The following is a 17,088-nucleotide window of genomic DNA, read 5'->3' as shown; positions in this document are numbered from 1 at the left end:
AGTTTCATTGTGGAAGAGGGAAAATCATCCCCTGGGTTAATAATTAGTCAAAAAAAAACAACCCAAAAAACCAAACCAAACTTGGAAAAAAAGATAAGAATAAATTGGTTGTTTTTATAATCATTGAAGTTGATCAGTGAGTCCACCGAGGGGTGTCACTGGGTTCAGACTGTGGCATATATTTGTAAAGGACATAGGAAGAAGGGTGACCAGGCAAAGAGCAAAGTTTGTGACTGTTAGTACTAAGAATAGCTAAATCCAGAGCTGATTATGAAGATTTTGCAGAAGATTCACAGAAAGTTGAGTCACCGGGGATTAAAACAGCAATAAAAACGTCTCCAGAGTAAGTACCCAGTAATATTGAGTAATATTGAGGGGAAAGTGTGACTCTTAACTCGTGTCATTCAGGAAAAAGATCTTGAAGTTGATAGTTTTATGAAAATATCATCTGAGTGTTTAGCAGAAAGGAATTGAAAACATTATTATGTTATACTGCCTTCAGGTCTTGAATACAGCTGAAGTCCCTCTCGAAAAGGCCATAGTAGAATTAGAAAAGACACAGAAAAGTGCAACAATGATGATCAGAGGTAGGGAACAGCTTCCATACAGAAAGAGTCTAAGTAGATTTTGATTTTTTCAGCTTGGAAAAGAAATGCCCAAGGGAGCTGTGCCCTGGCTCTATGAGACCATGAATGGTGGGCAGAACCTGAATGAGAAATGGGTATTCATTAGTTAAACAATTAAAAAAAAAATAAAGGGCAGCCAGCTGAATTATCAGGCAAAAGGCTTAGAAGGAACAAAAGCCAGTATCTTTTCATATGCACCTAATTAAATTGGTGAACTCTCCTTGACAAAAATATAAATGGATTTGAAAAGGGTTTGGCCAAATGAATGGGAGCAGCAGCCACCAATGGCCGTTCAGCACCAAGGTAATCAAGACGCAACCCCAATTAAGGCTCTTGCATCTCTCATTGCTGGTGTGTGACAGGAGACACTGGGGAGGTCTGTCCCTTGCCCACCCTCCTATGTATCTCTTGGGGACACTGCTTGAAAGCAGGGTCCCAGCTTCCCAAAAGCCTGTGTCACAGGTTTATAATTCCTCCTTGGTTTTGATGCCTGTGCAACAAACTCTAGATTTCATATTACTCAGTTAATGTTTTGCAAGTAGACTGATGAGCAGGGGCTGTCTAACTGCATATAAAGTAACTGAGAGCTTGGTGTGGGCAGGTTTTGATGAGCTGGAACAAGCCCATGCAGCCCAGGTGTCCATGTCACGATAGGGAATTGCATCCTGAAGATCCCCAGCATCAGCACGCTCCAGGACTTCTTAAGAAAATGCCTCAATTTTGGTTCTTGTGAGCCCCATCTCCAGCAGACAGTAACAGCTATAATTATCCTGATTGCAATGGAGTGACACCGCTTCATATCAGCAAAGGCTCGAGGCCAAGCACTTCCCATTGTTGCTGGTGCATTTCTTGAAAACTGTAAATCATACCAGGTAACTGCATAGATCAGCCTTAAAAAAAACCCCAAAAACCAACAAAAACCCCACCAACAAACACAATAGTCATTACTACGGTGAGAAACATATTTTTGGAAAGCGAGTAATACTTTAAAATAATTGGAAGTGCTTGTGTTTCCTCTGAATGAGGGATTTAAGATTAGATGCTGATTTCATACCTACTTTGGGACTGATGTAATCCTTGAAGGCAGCATTGGAGGTAGCGCTGATCTGCATCTCTGCACGTTAGAGAAGAATTGGTCTCGATGTCTCCTCTGCAAAATCCTGGAAATAAGAACTAAAAAAAAAAAAACATGACTAAGCTATTTTAAAAATGTAAAGGGGAAAATAGTTGCTTTAATATATTACTGTAGGGGACCATGTACATGAGAAATGGTGATCCAAAAATGATTTAAAACCACCAGATAATGAAACTGACTTGAATATTAAATATACATAAATAAAACATTTATTATACTTCTCAATGCCCTTATTATTCTTCACCATAAATATGTGCTATCATAACCCATGCACTGTCTTGTCACTGCTAATCAGCCCAAAGGCCAAAGGTCATTTGTCATTCAAACCTGTTTATTTTCAACGATTGCAAAATAGAGGAATGAATTCTTGTGAGGAACAATTAGAAGGAATTAAAGGCAGTGGAAAGACGATTGCAAAAGCTTTAAGCAGCAATTCTGACTACAGCAAAAGATGAAGTCATATAAAAAGAAATATATGGTAATGTAGAGTTGTACAGGTTGATAATGACATCTAGGTGCCAAGATAGAATTACCTCCTCTCCCAGCAGCATCATCATTACATATCTCATGCCTGTGATCAGTACATGTCAAAATCCTTCATATTGACAAATGTGCTGTCCACTTGCATCTGTGGAGAATGTTTTAGCAGCTGAGTGATTATGAATCAAACCCCAGAGCTTACAGTCCCTACTGCCTTGCAACGCTTTCACATTTGTTGCCTGACAAGTAAATGTATCTTGACTTCCCTCTGAGATTTATTTATTTTTTTTTTTCCTCACTGTGTTTGATGAAAGACATTTGGCAAATTGGCAGTGGTACCCTGTACGTTGCAATTTGTACTCGGCATTAGGAATCTGAGCATGAAATGAGAGGGCAGGCTACAGGCTAAAGGGGGGCAAAAAAGCCCAACAAAAAACCTAAAGCCAGAGCTAAGCAGCACGTGAATAGTTACTCCAAGAGACAAACGTGCAATTCTGCTCATTAAAATAAAATTCCAAACAAAACAAATGTGCAATTCTTCCCATTAAAATAAAATTTTACAATCCCAACAATTGGAGCAGTCTGTCATGGATTTTTGGAAGGATGTGCTCAGCTCAGGAGCGCTCAGCATCTTGTCTTTCATATCATTTCCTCCCACGTTACAAGCGAGGTATTGCACAGAGCTCGTGCTGTTGTTTTTGTGCTCTGTAGGTGAGATCTTGGGTTTCTTTTTTTTTTTAATTTGTTTGTGGTGTTATCAAGAGGCAGATGGTTCCTCTCACCTGCCAGCAACAATCATGAACTCTCCAAGTGACAATGTTGGAGGTTTTGAAGCAGTTTTTCATGGTCAGTTCCAGGCACCTTAAAGGAAACCATTCTTCAGAAATTATTTAATCCCCACTCCCTGAAAATTGCAGGCAGCTAACCAAGAGTGGACACATAAACCCCAAGTACATGGGGTTTACAAGCAACTAAAGGTAGAGCAGGAATATTAAGAGATTGTAGAAAAATGGGATAGGCATCTAGCACCTACACAACACCAAACCTACCAAAGCTTCATTTCTTATGGGTCTGTCTCATGGTCTGTGACTGTGATGGGCAAGAAGCCTGGACTGAATGGTTGGATGTGGCTGGGACGTTGACAGAGCCTCTCTGGATCTGGCTTGTTGCAGCCCTTGGTTGAACTAGAGTGTTCATAAGGTTTCCTCTATAATATTTTTCTCTGCACATTCTTAAAAAAAAAAAAAAAAAGTCTGTAGGAATTCAGTTACTGTTGGGGTCTCTATTTTTTTCTGTTGATTTGGTCAAAAAAAGGCCAATATTTTCAGTCGATGGGATGTGTAGACTCATAGGCACACATCCACGGAACATAATTGCATAAACTGGAATTTTATAGAAGCTGGGGCTTAAAAATAAGAAGAAATGGGTGCTGGCTAATTTAGATTGTGTATGGAAGCAACTTTCCATTAGAGCAGTTAAGACAGCTCTTCTATGTGCTGGCCTTGCAGACAAGCAGCACCTTGCTGTAGCAATTATGGACATTATTCCAAGTGGGACCACATTGTGGCCACCACCTTACATAATGTGGACCATAATTTTTGAGACTGCAGAGTTGTAGTCTCAAAAATTATGGTCTCTACAGTCTCTACAGTTTGGTTTGTTTTTTTTTTTTCTTTTTTCCCCTTGGCAGTGTATGCTGTTTGTATTTAGGGTTTCCCATGAAGGCATAAAGGGATATTCACCATGACGAGTTCTGTGCTATCTTCTCTTGCAGATGTCAGCTATAGAAAACATGGCTGAAAAGCTGGAGAGCTTTAGCGCCCTGAAACCGGAGGCCAACGAGCTGATCCAGTCAGTGCCATCCATGTTCAACTTCCGCGCGCCGCCGAGCGCCCTGCCCGAGACCCTGCTGCGGAAGGGCAAGGAGCGCTACACCTGCAGGTAGTCCCCAGGCCACCCCTGCTGCCCTCCCGGGCTTCCCAAATCCCTCCTGCTCCAATGGTTGACCATGATGGGTCTTTCAGGGCTCTTTGTGCCCAACAAAGCATGGAAGGTGTTTTGCTTTGGGGTTCAAAGCCAGTTTGGATGAGGCTTTGAGCCACCTTCCAGTGGAAGGTGTCCCTGCTGATGATAGGGTGGTTGGAACTGGATGTGCTTTAAGGTCCCTTCCAACCCTAAACCAGTCTACGATTCTTATTTATTAAATTACTGGTGTTATTAAACAAAGAGTTTGCCCTGTATCATACTGGTTTGATAAATGAGGTGGAAACTGTTATATAAACAATTCCATTTTCCAGATTTTCTCATCACTTTCATATGCACAAGTGTGTTTTCATTATTGATTTTTTTAATCATAGACTACAGTCATGTTTTTTCTCAGGCTTCTGGTTTTTAATATCCAAAGGGATCAGTGATAAAACACGTAACTTATTAGGACTTACGTGTACAGACTTAAAAAAAAATAAATACAATGAAGATAGTCATTGTACATGCAACTAAAATGAACAGGAGCTTTGTCAAGGAGTGCAGAATTAGCTGTGTGGGTATTTTGAAGGCTTGTAGATCACACTGTGAAAAAATAAATGGGATGTTCAGAGTGAAGGGAGGCGTGTGTCAGTAGTCACGTGGACCAGCCACCACCCTCATTCTTTTAAGACGTTGCTGTGGGTGCTCTGTCCCCATGCAAAAACAGGCTGAATGTCATTAATAGAGCTGGGCCAATTATAAACTTAATATTAATATGTTACTTGTACAAAGAGGGAAGGCTCATGATAATTTTCTTTTTTTTGGCCATTTTTTTCCTGTGACATATTACTGAGTTTGGAGAATGGTTTTTAAATTGCATTATTTAGGCCTCTATATCATCTCCAGAATGCACAAGCGTTTGACACTGGCATATCGGTTTACCTGATCTTTTTGAAAACATGTCACCTTCTTTCAAGACATGTTGTTATAGAAACATACCTTGATGGATTAGGTCTTTGAGTCTTGTCTGCTCTGATCCCATTCAGTGCACAGAATGATATCACGTTTGCTGACACGTAGAATTGGTTGAAAGGTTTGAAATTTGCTTACCTGGAGGCAGAAAGCCAAAGCTTTAATAACAAATTCCCTTGATTCCAAATCTGAATTTGATCAATAATCACCTAGTGAGCTTAGAAATTTGGGGTAATCTTTAAAACTGGTGTGTTTTCATATATCCCTTGCTTATGCACCAGAAAATCTGGTTGGTGCCAACAATTCTAGTTTCATTCTTCTCTGTGTGTGTGTCTCAATCCCTTACATTGTCTGAATGCTTTTATTGAAATGGTGTCACACCAAAGCAATGCCAATAGTACCATATATTAATGATTTAATTTGGGCTGTCTATCCAGTGCGGCTCAAATTGAGATGAAGCCACTGAAGGTTGCATTGACTTATCAAACCTTTTCTTATCACAGATACTGTGGCAAGATTTTCCCGAGATCTGCAAACCTAACACGTCACCTGAGGACGCACACTGGAGAGCAGCCCTATAGGTACTGCAACCCCTTCCCCCCATGTGTGGTGTGGCCAGGAGAAGAAAGGGAGGGAATAAGTGTTCAACAGCCTTGTTGGGCCAGCTCCAGTGCTTGCTCCCTGGCATTGATGACCCACCATTGTGTATTGGTCAAAACCAGGGCTTTTTGCATTCAATGCTGATATTCAGCATTGGAGCTGTGGAGATGGGGGAAGGTTTTGGTCCCGGTTAGTGAAATTCTTTTGGCTTAAACAGCCACCCAGGCACCATCTGCAAGTCCTGCCTTTGCCTCACGGGACAGCTGGCTCTTCTGGACCAGCATGGATGAAGTGATTTTCAATAGGGCTCATGGTCATATTTTCCCTCGCAAAAATGTTGTTTTGTAAGAGCTCTGCGGTGTTATTTGAGGTCTAAAGTTGGGTGTTTTGTCCATCATCTTGATTTCTGAAAGGTCCTGGTTGCAAAGGCTTCGCTGTATTTACTGTTTCCTGCCTAATCTGGATCATTTCTGGGGTCTGCTTAACCAAAACCCATGTGGGTGTACTCTTGTGTTGATAAGAATATGTGTGTGATACTGCATCCAGGATAGTCACTTGCAGAAATGTGTATAGAAGCTTCACCTTATTGAGAATGAAAGACTAATTTAAATCAACTGGAAAAGAGCCAGTTCATGTTCCAGTAAAACAAATGCACCAATTTCTGCCTTTTATGAGCTGTAAAGAGCAGAGTAAGCTCATTGTTTGTGAAGAAACAATATGGGAGTTTTTTTGCCTTTAGTCTCTTTAGGAAATGAGATTCACATCTCATTTTATTGAAGGAAGGTCTGGATGCATGTTATACCCATCCACTACATAAAAGCCACAAGCAATTAGTAGCATAATGGACGATTTCAGCACTAAAAAAAAATTTGACATCATTGACAAGCGTAAAGGAGGCACGGGAGAAGTAAAAGATTGAAAAAACTCAAGTGGTGAAGACTGTTGGCTAGTTGCCAGCCAGAGAATTTGGAATAGTTATAGTATGACTTAGTAATGGCTTAAAGAGCAATACAGTAAAGGCTTTAGGGACTCCAAATCGCTACAGAGTATGAAAATTGATGCCTCTGGTACCAGAGTGATAGACTAAACTACTCACATTGGCACAGTATTAAAGGTTGGGATTGTTTATTGCTGGTTTTTGCAAGATAACCAAATTTCCTCTGGGATTAGCAATTGAGCAAGCTAATTCCTCAAGAAAAGATTTAATCGCTCAGTATAATTTAGAAAAGGAAAAGAAATAGCCCCTTTTTTACCTTATTTGAGCATTAGAAGAGATCTGTTTCATGTTTTTTCCAAAAGTGTTTAATTGTATTGTATTGGCAGCACATGAAACAATAGAGTTATTGCTCTACTGTTTTCAAACTTCCCAACTTTGCGTGCAACAGTTTCAAAAACATGGGAATCAATTACCCTAGCTAATTTGATGCCATTAACTCTGAAATACTATGCTTATTCCTAAAGGCAGCATTTAAACTATAAAGCCTAATGTGAATTAAAGCTAAAAAACTCACCGTAGAAGTGATGTCTCCGTTCCAAGAGCACAACTCTCCACTTATCAGCCAAAATTTGTCTTTATTTCATGGAGGGTTTTGCCTCAATAGGGACCAAGGGACTGCAGATGGGTACTGAGGCTGAGCCCGGAAGGTGCTTCATGTCTCTTAGGACAAATTTTACATTTCCACCTACTAACAAACCTTTCTTTTGTTTTGTTTTGGGGTTTTTTTTTTAGATGCAAATACTGTGACAGGTCCTTCAGCATATCTTCTAACCTGCAAAGACACGTCCGCAACATCCACAATAAAGAGAAGCCATTCAAGTGTCACTTATGTGACAGATGTTTTGGTCAACAAACCAATCTTGACAGGCATCTAAAAAAGCACGAGAATGGGAACATGTCTGGTATGTGTATGTATGCCTTTTCCCTCCCCAGCATGCCCTACCAGTGTTCACACACAGGGACTGCACGTTCCCTTCCAACACTACTGAGTGTCAATAGGCACACGTTGCTCAGCGTCTGCTGCTATGAGTGGGTTTTTGGAAAATATGTAAGTGCCTAAGCTCTGCTGACATTTAAAGTGCTTTGAAAATCCCAGCATAAACTCTACCCTTGTATAACTTAATACCCCACTGGATGATGTCTTTTCTTTTGGTTTTAATTAAGCCAACCATAGCATTTTGAGAACAGGCTGGGAAAATTGGTTTAATCCCACCTCTGCAATCACTTGGCTCTTAATAGGAGTCCTAGATTTAGAGTCTCAGGGGGCAATCTAAAAGATTTTCTTAGCACCCTTTAAAATATTGCTGCTATCAGGAGCTGCAAAGTGCTAGCTATTATGGAGGTAATGGTGCCTCCGAAGCCCCAAAGCAAATCGGTCACTGCACAGCAGCAGCACGGGCAGCGACAGGTAGTGGATGTCATTGGTCTGGTTTAGGTATCTACAGGGTTTAATAAAAACTCTGTCTGCAGACTTTCAGACTGTGTTTTGCTCCACTGGAAATAACCAGGTACCTGCAGTGAATGCAGACCTATCTTTTCCCCCATGCACAGTGACTGCAGGTACCTGGTTACTTCCTGTCACTGGTCTCTCAGTGCTAATGAACCTGGGTGATTATGCCAATAGTTGCTCCATATTTGAAGCAATTAGTAGCTAAAATGAAGTTCCTTTTGCTCAGTTCAGCCATTGATCTAACACAGTTATTGGCTGACAGTCTTGGAGTCACAAGGGAAGAGGAGGAAGATGTTGATATAGATACATGGGAAAAGCAATTATAAACTGTGGAAATGGCATCCAGCATGCAAGCAGTCATTCTAGCTGGAAACCACCTTCACCCATGGATAATAACACATCCCTTCTAATTACTGGTTTTACAGCTGGATAAATCACTGCAACCAACTTTTCTGGTTGCCCAGAGAAGCTGTGGCTGCTCTTCCCTGGAAGTGTTGAAGGCCAGGTTGACCATGATGGGTCTTTCAGGGCTCTTTGTGCCCAACAAAGCATGGAAAGTGTTTTGCCAGGTTGGATGAGGCTTTGAGCAACCTGGTCTAGTGGAAGGTGTCCCTGCTGATGGCAGGGGGGTTGGAACTGGATGATCTTTAAGGTCCCTTCCAACCCAAACCATTCCATGATTCTATGATTTAAATGGTTAAATATAGAAAATGTAAAGGAGCAACAACAGAAGTTCTCTATTTTGCTTTAAGGTACTGCAACATCTTCACCTCACTCAGAACTGGAAAGCACAGGGGCAATCCTAGATGACAAGGAAGACTCTTACTTCACAGAAATTAGGAATTTTATTGGAAACAGCAACCACAACAATCAATCCCCCCGAAACTCAGAGGAGAGGTAAGTTGATCTGCCTTCAAAAGGTGCCGCTCTTTTTTCCTTTTCCAGATTAAACCTGATTTTTCACTTTCGATGAGTTATTTTAGCAATCTGGTTGCTTCAGTGTTCACCTCAGGTTCTTATGAAAAGAAACGTGTTGATTCATTCCCTCCCCGTGGTGCATGAACAGTTTCCCAGTGGCAGATGCTGGACGGAAGGTTCATCTATGAACACATTTCTCCTTGTTTGAGGAGCTCTCAGTTTCAAGTTCCCATTGTTGAGTTAAGTCAGTTGAAAAATTCCCTCATTTTATATTCACAGCAGAACAGGTGAATTCTACATCCTATGGCTAAATGTAGAGACTTATGATTTAAATACAATTTAAATGTGTAATTAATAGAGTAGACTAAGCTAAATTCTTGGATCAAATGAAAGATCCTAACTAAAAGTCCTTTCCCGTAAGTAACTTAACCTCAAGAAAGATGCTGACTATCAAAAACTCTGTGAGGCTGTGAGTCCACAGTGCTCTAGCATGTGACTTTTTCCTACTAAGATTTATTAAGTATATGGGTATTTCAATTCTTCTGAACTAACAGAAGAGAGACCACTTCTAAATATTTTCATCTAATAAAAATACAGCTAAGCAGAAAAGGCTGTGGCATGGATATGCACATCAGCTATACATATTTCCTTGAGATTGGTGTTGCATTATGCATTATTTGCCCTTTTGAATTGGCATTACGTTATCAGCATCAAAAATTTCTTACTGTTGGTGACAAACTTCACTGTCTTCTCAATTTCCAGATGCCTTTGTGAAGGGATAAAAATGGTGGGCACAACACAATTTCCACGAAAGTATTGAATTAAGTGATTACATGCATATTCAAATTTCATTCCATCTTGATTGGCAATGAGGGCTTGGGATATTTTTCCTTGCACATCTGGTCTCAACATGTCCTCTGACAGGAAGTCAGCAAAGTGAAAAGGTTGCTGGGTTGTGCAGTGTTTCCTTTCTAAATTTGGCACTTCAGACCGCTCTTGATGGATATTTTATCCCTGGCAAATTGCTGCATTTGAAAGCATAATTAGAGAATCTGTTTTCTTAATCACATGGCTTTTGTTACTTTGGTTGTAGTCCATCTCCCTTTCATTTCTAGCAGCCTCAAATGAGCATAACCAACAAGTTGGCAGTCCAAACTGTGCTCAACAATTTCTTATTTCTGCCTATTTAAATAAAAGATGATAAAGAGATATTGCTCTGATTATCTTAGAAGGAGGTGGCTGCCTCAGCTCTCCTGACTCTGCACAGCCTCAGATTTTTTGATACTCTGATATAAACAAACCATTCTCTAGCTTTTTTTTTTTTTAAATGCAATACTAAACTCATGACCATCAGCTGGAATTTACTCAGAAAATAGATGAAACTCTCTTATGTTTAGGAAAACGATGCTATTGTTGTATAAGAAACCAACTTTCACTTGTGTATACCCCAGAAGAAAGTGTATCTGTTAGAGCAGCAAGTCAAACGTTCAATACCAAAGACGCTGCTAGGGCTCAAACTTATCTCACTCAAACTTTTGGTATATTCCATATTGTCCCGCACAGTTTGAAACACACGGACTCTAAAGCAAACTGCGGGCAGACAATAAAGTTTCCATTTTTATAACTGTATTCCTGGAAGAGTGAGGACCTTTTGCACAATGAGAACAATAGATGAATCAAGGCCTCCATGATACGTAACGCAGCGGAGCTGATCTGTCCGTAGCCTGAATTGATGTGGCTCCACTGAACGCAGCCCTTCCACACCACTAGTACCTCTGGCCATGCACTTGACGTGGCAGTGATGCTGAATTTCTTTAGCTCTCATTTAGTGCGATGGACACGATGCAGCTGCGGATGCTCAGAACCCTACAGGGTTGAGATCATTAGCAAACGAGCCCCTGCTTCAGCTGGGGTATTATGTCCTTGATAAAATCCCGTAGGAAGTAGTTAAGGGAAGTCATTGTCCGAAAGCAAAGGAGAACGTGGTAACAGTGGGTGAACCAAATGGCTTTCCTTGTGTGTATCGCTATAATTACTCATTTAATAAGAATAAATGCACTTAAAATGCTATATGACCTTTCTTTTTATTACTTCTTACCCTTCAAATTAGTCAATAATGTAGCTCAGAGTGGAGGCAATATTGCAGACCACTCTTCAGCTGAAGTCCCTTAGGTTCCCATGTATGTAATCCATACGTTCAGTGAAGTAGTATGGCTTCCAAATGGGTGGTAGTGTGCAAAATTAATTACGCATGTAATTTTGACTTTAAAACTCTCAATGCAGTATTGGATGTCATTTTTGAAAATGCCGGATCTGATTTTCGGAGTTTCTTGGCCCCGACAGCTTCTGTTAAAAGACAATGAGTTGTTTTGCCCAGACTACAAATATGATTGGAAACATGAGATGAAATAATGCGTGAGAAAATTTGGAATGGGCATCTGAACATACCTCTGCTCCAGCAGTAGTTTTAGCAGGAGAATCCCATGCTGATGGTACTGTAACGCCCCACTAATTTTTGAGTGGAATTTGCTCCAATGCTGCCTAAATATCTAAAGCTAAAAAAGATATAAAATACAGAAATCACTTTATTCTACTGAGACAGATCGTTTTCAGATCTGCCTCCAACAATGTGCTGGTGAGGAGCTTTCCTAACTGATTTGTCATTATTGCTTGGCTTTGTTTTGGTACTTTCAGAATGAATGGCAGCCACTTTAAGGATGAAAAAGCCATGGTAGCCAGCCAGAACTCGGATTTGCTGGATGATGAAGAGGCAGAAGATGAAGTAATGATGGATGAAGAAGATGAAGAGAGTGAAATTGCAGGGAAAGCAGTCAAAGAGCCTGTTACGAGTGACATGCACGAGGGGACCCCAGAGGAGGATTACGAGGAAACGAGTACTTTGGACATGAACTGCAAAACTTCCCCTGGCAGGTTGGTTCCTTCCGAGTATTGGTGTGCCCGATATGTGAAATAAAAACAATAAACCATACAAGAGTGCCAGCACCAAACTGTGTGCCGTGGGAACCAGTCTGAAGTAGCCAGCTTCCCAGTTACGATAGCAACGTGCCTCTGTGTTTGGGTCAATACCAGCCCTGTTTTCAGTCTCTTCGTGCAGTTTGTAATCCTTAAGAGGAAAAATAACTGTGCTTGGGGAGCTATTGTCAGGTTCTGGGTGAGACAGGAAACATTCATGGCAGAGATGGTATCTAAACTGACCTGGATCGCCCGTTAATGGTCTTGTGAAAGGCTGTGGAGACACTGGGAGAGAGACAACCCCTCTCCTGCTGCCCACCCTCTCCTCTTTAGAGGAGATTATTTCAGGATCACAGTTCCACAGGGCAAGGTGGTTTATGAGTGTAAAAAAGGGGAAATTGCTCAGATGTGTAAATCTAAGAGGACGAGGAAGGCAGAGTGGATGGTTTAATTGATTTTAAAACCTCTGTGGTGTTTTTGTAGGTATAAAGAGGAGGAGTATAATAAGACTGGACTTTCGGCTTTGGACCACATAAGACACTTCACAGATAGCCTTAAGATGAGGAAAATGGAAGAAAATCAATATAGTGAAGCTGAATTGGCAGCTTTCAATACTTCCCAGCTGCCAGAGGACCTAAAACAACCGTTGTACAGGAAATCCAAATCCCAGGTAAAAGCTTAACTCAGTTAAAATGTTATTGTCGCCAAATACCCAAAGGATTAAACTGTTCGTGTGTGGCAGGCAAAGTCATTTCAGCTTCATCAGCCAGGGCTGTGCTCCACATCTGCAAACCTCAGCCTGCACCCAGGAGCCGTGGCAGGGTGCTCTGCTCCCTGATTACCAAGGATTTTCTTCCTTTTTTGCTGTTTTTATTCCTGTCTGCCACCCACAGAAATTCTGTAGTAAGAACTAGTCCCACTCTGCTTTCAGACAGCCAGTGTGGTCACGCTGATGCTGTGGAGTTTAGCTGCAGCCTTGCAGGGATGTGACTCGATCTTCTGGCTTGGCTTTTTGTTTTTTGTTTTTGTGGTTTGGTTTTTTTTATAGTCTGTTGGATGTCACCACCTCTAGGTCTTCAGCATTTTTCTAAGACAGCAATAACTAGATTGATAGCCTAGTGCTATTTCTTGAATTTTTAAAAAAATATTAATTAAAGTGGGTCTTTTTAGCCCCTTTAAAAGATTCCTGTTTTAAAAGCTGCAGAATATGTCAGTAGAAAAGGTCAGCAAATGAGACTGTGGTATTTGGTGAAGTACAGGACCAGCCAAGGGATAATGTGGTTCCTCAGGCTCTTGAATAGAGCCTCTTGTGCCAAGAATCTGAAGGCAAAGGAGACTCAGGGACTTTGTCTACTATTAAAGGTTTCTCAGAGCTTCGTGAAGCCAGATGAAAGCAGAAATTATTATTATTGCTATTAGCGAGGCAAAAGTGTCAGTGAAAAGGTTGACAGTGGTTTTACCTCATGCGCTTTGATATTTTTTTAAAGCAGTTAAGAATAGCAGTTGTAACCTGAATGATGCCATAACTGCGGAGGGGTGGCACGGCTCCAAGCTCAGATCCACGTCTCAGGATCGTGACCTCTTTGTCCTTCTTCTTTCCCCCTCCAGGCGTACGCGATGATGCTCTCTCTCTCCGACAAGGACTCCCTTCATTCCGCATCCCACAGTTCTCCCAATATGTGGCACAGTATGGCGAGAGCCGCTGCAGAATCCAGCGCCATTCAATCCATCAGTCACGTATGACATTGTGAAGTCTTACCAAGAATTGGGACCAAGTCCAAACCAGTAGCATGGCTCTTTCATATATGACTATTTAAAAAGACTGCTGAGCAGAATGCCTTATAAATCTGCAGGGTCACTCATTTAAAGTCCGGTGACCTTAAACTGAATAATTTTAAAAAAAAAAAAAAGAAAGAAACTATTTATTCTCAATATTTTGTTTTGCACAGCAAAGGCAGCTGCTGACTTCTGGAGGATCAATACAACTTTAAAAAAAAAAAAAAAAAAAAAAAAAAAAAAAAAAGGTTTCAGTGGATTATGTAAACTGAGGCCGGGAAAAAAGTGTCTTCCAGTTCACCCGGCTTTGAGGGACAGGGGTAAAAGGGTTAAGACTGCATTGATACACACATGGGCACTCCTTTAAAGTAGGAACTGAATTGATTTTCTTTTTTGTATAAGATAGTTTGACACAGGATTGGGAACAGTTGCTTTTATGTACAAATCTCTTCGTTAAAGCTTTATGCATTTTAGCCCTTCAAAGAAAGAAAATAGTTCTATCAAATGCACACTATCCATCGTTAATGTAGAAAGAAGTAACAGGGAATATTTTGTTCTCTCCGTAATTCTTTTGCCTTCTCAACTGCATTGTTAAAAAAAAAAAAGGAAAAACAAGGAAAAAAAAAAAAAGAAAGGAAAAAAAAGAACTCTGAGAAACAATACATAAGAGGCTTGTGTATATTGTAAACTATGAATGTTCACTACTCCAAGAAGCTAAATCATCCAGATAATCCCGTGAAAGCACCGCGTTCATCGACAGCACCACTAGTTCAAATCATTGTAAGGAGATTTTAATTTTTGACAATCACGTCATTATTTTGTTGTATTGTTTCCTTCCCCCCTCCCCCCCCCCAACCCTTCTAATTTCTTCTTTGTGTTGTGCGTACCATGTATTTATTTGTTGGCAAACGATTGTTTGTTGATTCAGATAGCACTGTTCCTATAACAGACAGCACTGCTCCAGTCCCCCACTGCGTTACGATGTAAGGCACCCATGTACTTAAAAAAAGAAAAAAAAAGTTAAAAAAAAAAAAGTGAGGTGAACTGATCTGTGTATATGGGAGTGCAAAACAGTGTTTGAAATTTTCTTACATTCCTCTTTTATTTTATTTTTGCCTTTTAATGAACTAAATAACTAATAGATGCAACTTAGGTTTTGTTTTTTGGGTTTGTTTTTTTTTTGTTTTTTTTTTTTGTAATACAGTAAATTGATTCAATTGTATAAACAGTTATAATTTCCTCATGAAAGCATGATTCTTCTGATTAAAAAAACTGTACCCAATATTTTATGCTGGTTGTCTGCGAGCTTGTGTGATGTTACGTTCATGTTAATCCTATTTGTAAGATGAAGTGTTCCAAATTTATGTTTAAAAAAAAAAAATAAATAAATAACGGAAGGTATTCAGTTATTTTTTGGGGGTTTGGTTTTTTGTTTTTTTTTTTGGCCTTTAGAGAGGGACCAGATTTATTTTTCCTTTTGTTTATAATCTCATTTTGAAATAATCGGCAAGTTGAGGTACTTTCTTTAAATGCTTTGTACAATGTAACTGTTACGCATTTCAGTACATTACTATGGGAGGATCAACTTAAAAACAAAAAAAAATAAAGGACTACAAAACTGAAGGGATCTTCTTCCTTATTGTCTCGTTTTTGTCTGGGTTGGGGCAAAAATGTCGCGTTTTGTCTGCAGTCTGAGGAGCAATGACTGTGTCTGTGGGGTCATGAGGATAAGGGGAACCAGATGATGGGGCAATGTGAAGCGTCTTGGATTTTATTGTGCAATTTAGGACCCAATCTAAGTCTCCCAATACACCGTTGGAGTGTTTTAGATCAGTCCTTTAAGCTTCAAAACACTACCTTGGAAAAGAGAAATATTTAATCTGTTTTATCCGAGGGAGTGGTGCAAGGTCACCTTCCAACGCTGTTGTGGAGCCTTGAGCTCAGGTTGCGCGTGGGGATGATATCGGGATGCAGCAGCTAATGGCAAAACAGTGACTCACTGTAATGATAAAAATCCATAGGTTGAGAAGCTAAACGGGTCTCCAACTGCATGGAATGAGCCTTTAGGATCTAAAAGAAAAAACAAAACAACAAAAAGAGTATTTTTGTTTGTGTTCCCTTTGAAATCGAGTCCAAAGCTCTGCTTCTTCTGGACAAGAGCGATGGGAGGTGGCATGTCCAGGAAAAGCCAGAGTTGGCCCAGGAAATTCACATTTTCATGCTCTTCCCATCAGCAAAGAGAGAAGGACTGAAACAGCTCCAAAGGGGACCATGGGTATGTCCCTTCCTGCTAGCCCTGGCCAAGCTTGGTCTTTGCAGCTACTGCACAAGGTGGTCCTTCACATTTCAGTGGCTCAGATGAGTGAATGTGGCAAACTGTGGAGTTTAATTGACTTGAATGAGTGAATGTGGCAGACTTTGGAGTGGGTTTTTTTGTTTGTTTGGTTTTGTTTGTTTGTTTGTTTGTTTTTTGCAGTGGGACCAAGGACTGCTATCACTGGATGTAAAGGAGCTGGTATGAGGAAGCGATGAGGGAGCACAGCGCTGGGAATCAGTAGCCCAGGGCAATTAGTAACAAACTGCATGTTAAATGCAGCAGTGTCCCAGTGGGAAAGGTACATCTAGGGAATATGATTTGCAGGAGATTTGGTTAAATCTGGCTCCAATGAAGACAAAAGTATCTCCAAAGATGGAGATCTTGTCTCCAGGCTGAAGATGCACCTCTGCATGAAGACCTCTTGTAGTTCACCAGATCTTTAAATTACATTTCGGTATAACCTATATATGTCATGCTTGTCTCCAGCCCAGGTACAGCTGGATTTGTTTTGTAACCATCATGTAATAACAGGGGCATCAGCAGGGCTGAATCCAAACACAGTGAGGACAAGCATGGGCTGCCTTTGGTTTGCACTTACAGCTCCCGAGCCTCATGCATAGGTTGGTGGCAAGTTGAGTCCTCCAGGATGCTGGTTTTCATGAAGGAAACCTAAACCACACCTGGAAAATAAATAAATAAATATATTTTTTTAAAAAAGGCTTGTGTGTATGTTCTTGTACTCACTTCACTGGCCTGAGCCAATGGTCAGGTACATGCAGATAATTGCATAAATAGGCTATTATTTTTAGTGCAGTTAAAGTCACCGTGAAACTTGGTTTTAGGTTTCTGCCAAATAAAGAGAACAAATAGAGTACTCAA

The 17,088-nt window shown here is 40.5% G+C and overlaps 1 protein-coding gene across 5 annotated transcripts in view; it reads left to right on the top strand.

The window, feature by feature from the left end:
* MECOM (MDS1 and EVI1 complex locus) overlaps nucleotides 1–14,229 on the top strand; it is a 47,149-nt gene extending 32,920 nt beyond the window's left edge. For all 5 annotated transcript variants that reach the window (XM_029083617.1, XM_010162472.2, XM_010162471.2 and 2 more), the window contains 7 exons: nucleotides 4,016–4,182; nucleotides 5,682–5,759; nucleotides 7,508–7,677; nucleotides 8,978–9,122; nucleotides 11,838–12,074; nucleotides 12,600–12,786; nucleotides 13,725–14,229. In XM_029083617.1, the coding sequence (XP_028939450.1) occupies nucleotides 4,016–4,182; nucleotides 5,682–5,759; nucleotides 7,508–7,677; nucleotides 8,978–9,122; nucleotides 11,838–12,074; nucleotides 12,600–12,786; nucleotides 13,725–13,859 (1,119 nt within the window). In that variant the 3' untranslated portion in view covers nucleotides 13,860–14,229. The remainder of the gene's footprint in view (nucleotides 1–4,015; nucleotides 4,183–5,681; nucleotides 5,760–7,507; nucleotides 7,678–8,977; nucleotides 9,123–11,837; nucleotides 12,075–12,599; nucleotides 12,787–13,724) is intronic.
* Nucleotides 14,230–17,088: the final 2,859 nt, after the last annotated feature.

The sequence above is a fragment of the Antrostomus carolinensis genome, unplaced genomic scaffold (genome assembly GCF_000700745.2).
Source record: "Antrostomus carolinensis isolate BGI_N321 unplaced genomic scaffold, ASM70074v2 scaffold20302, whole genome shotgun sequence".
NCBI classification, from domain to species: Eukaryota; Metazoa; Chordata; class Aves; order Caprimulgiformes; family Caprimulgidae; genus Antrostomus; species Antrostomus carolinensis.
Note: the sequence above shows the minus strand (reverse complement) of the source record. Positions and strands in the feature narration are given on the sequence as shown.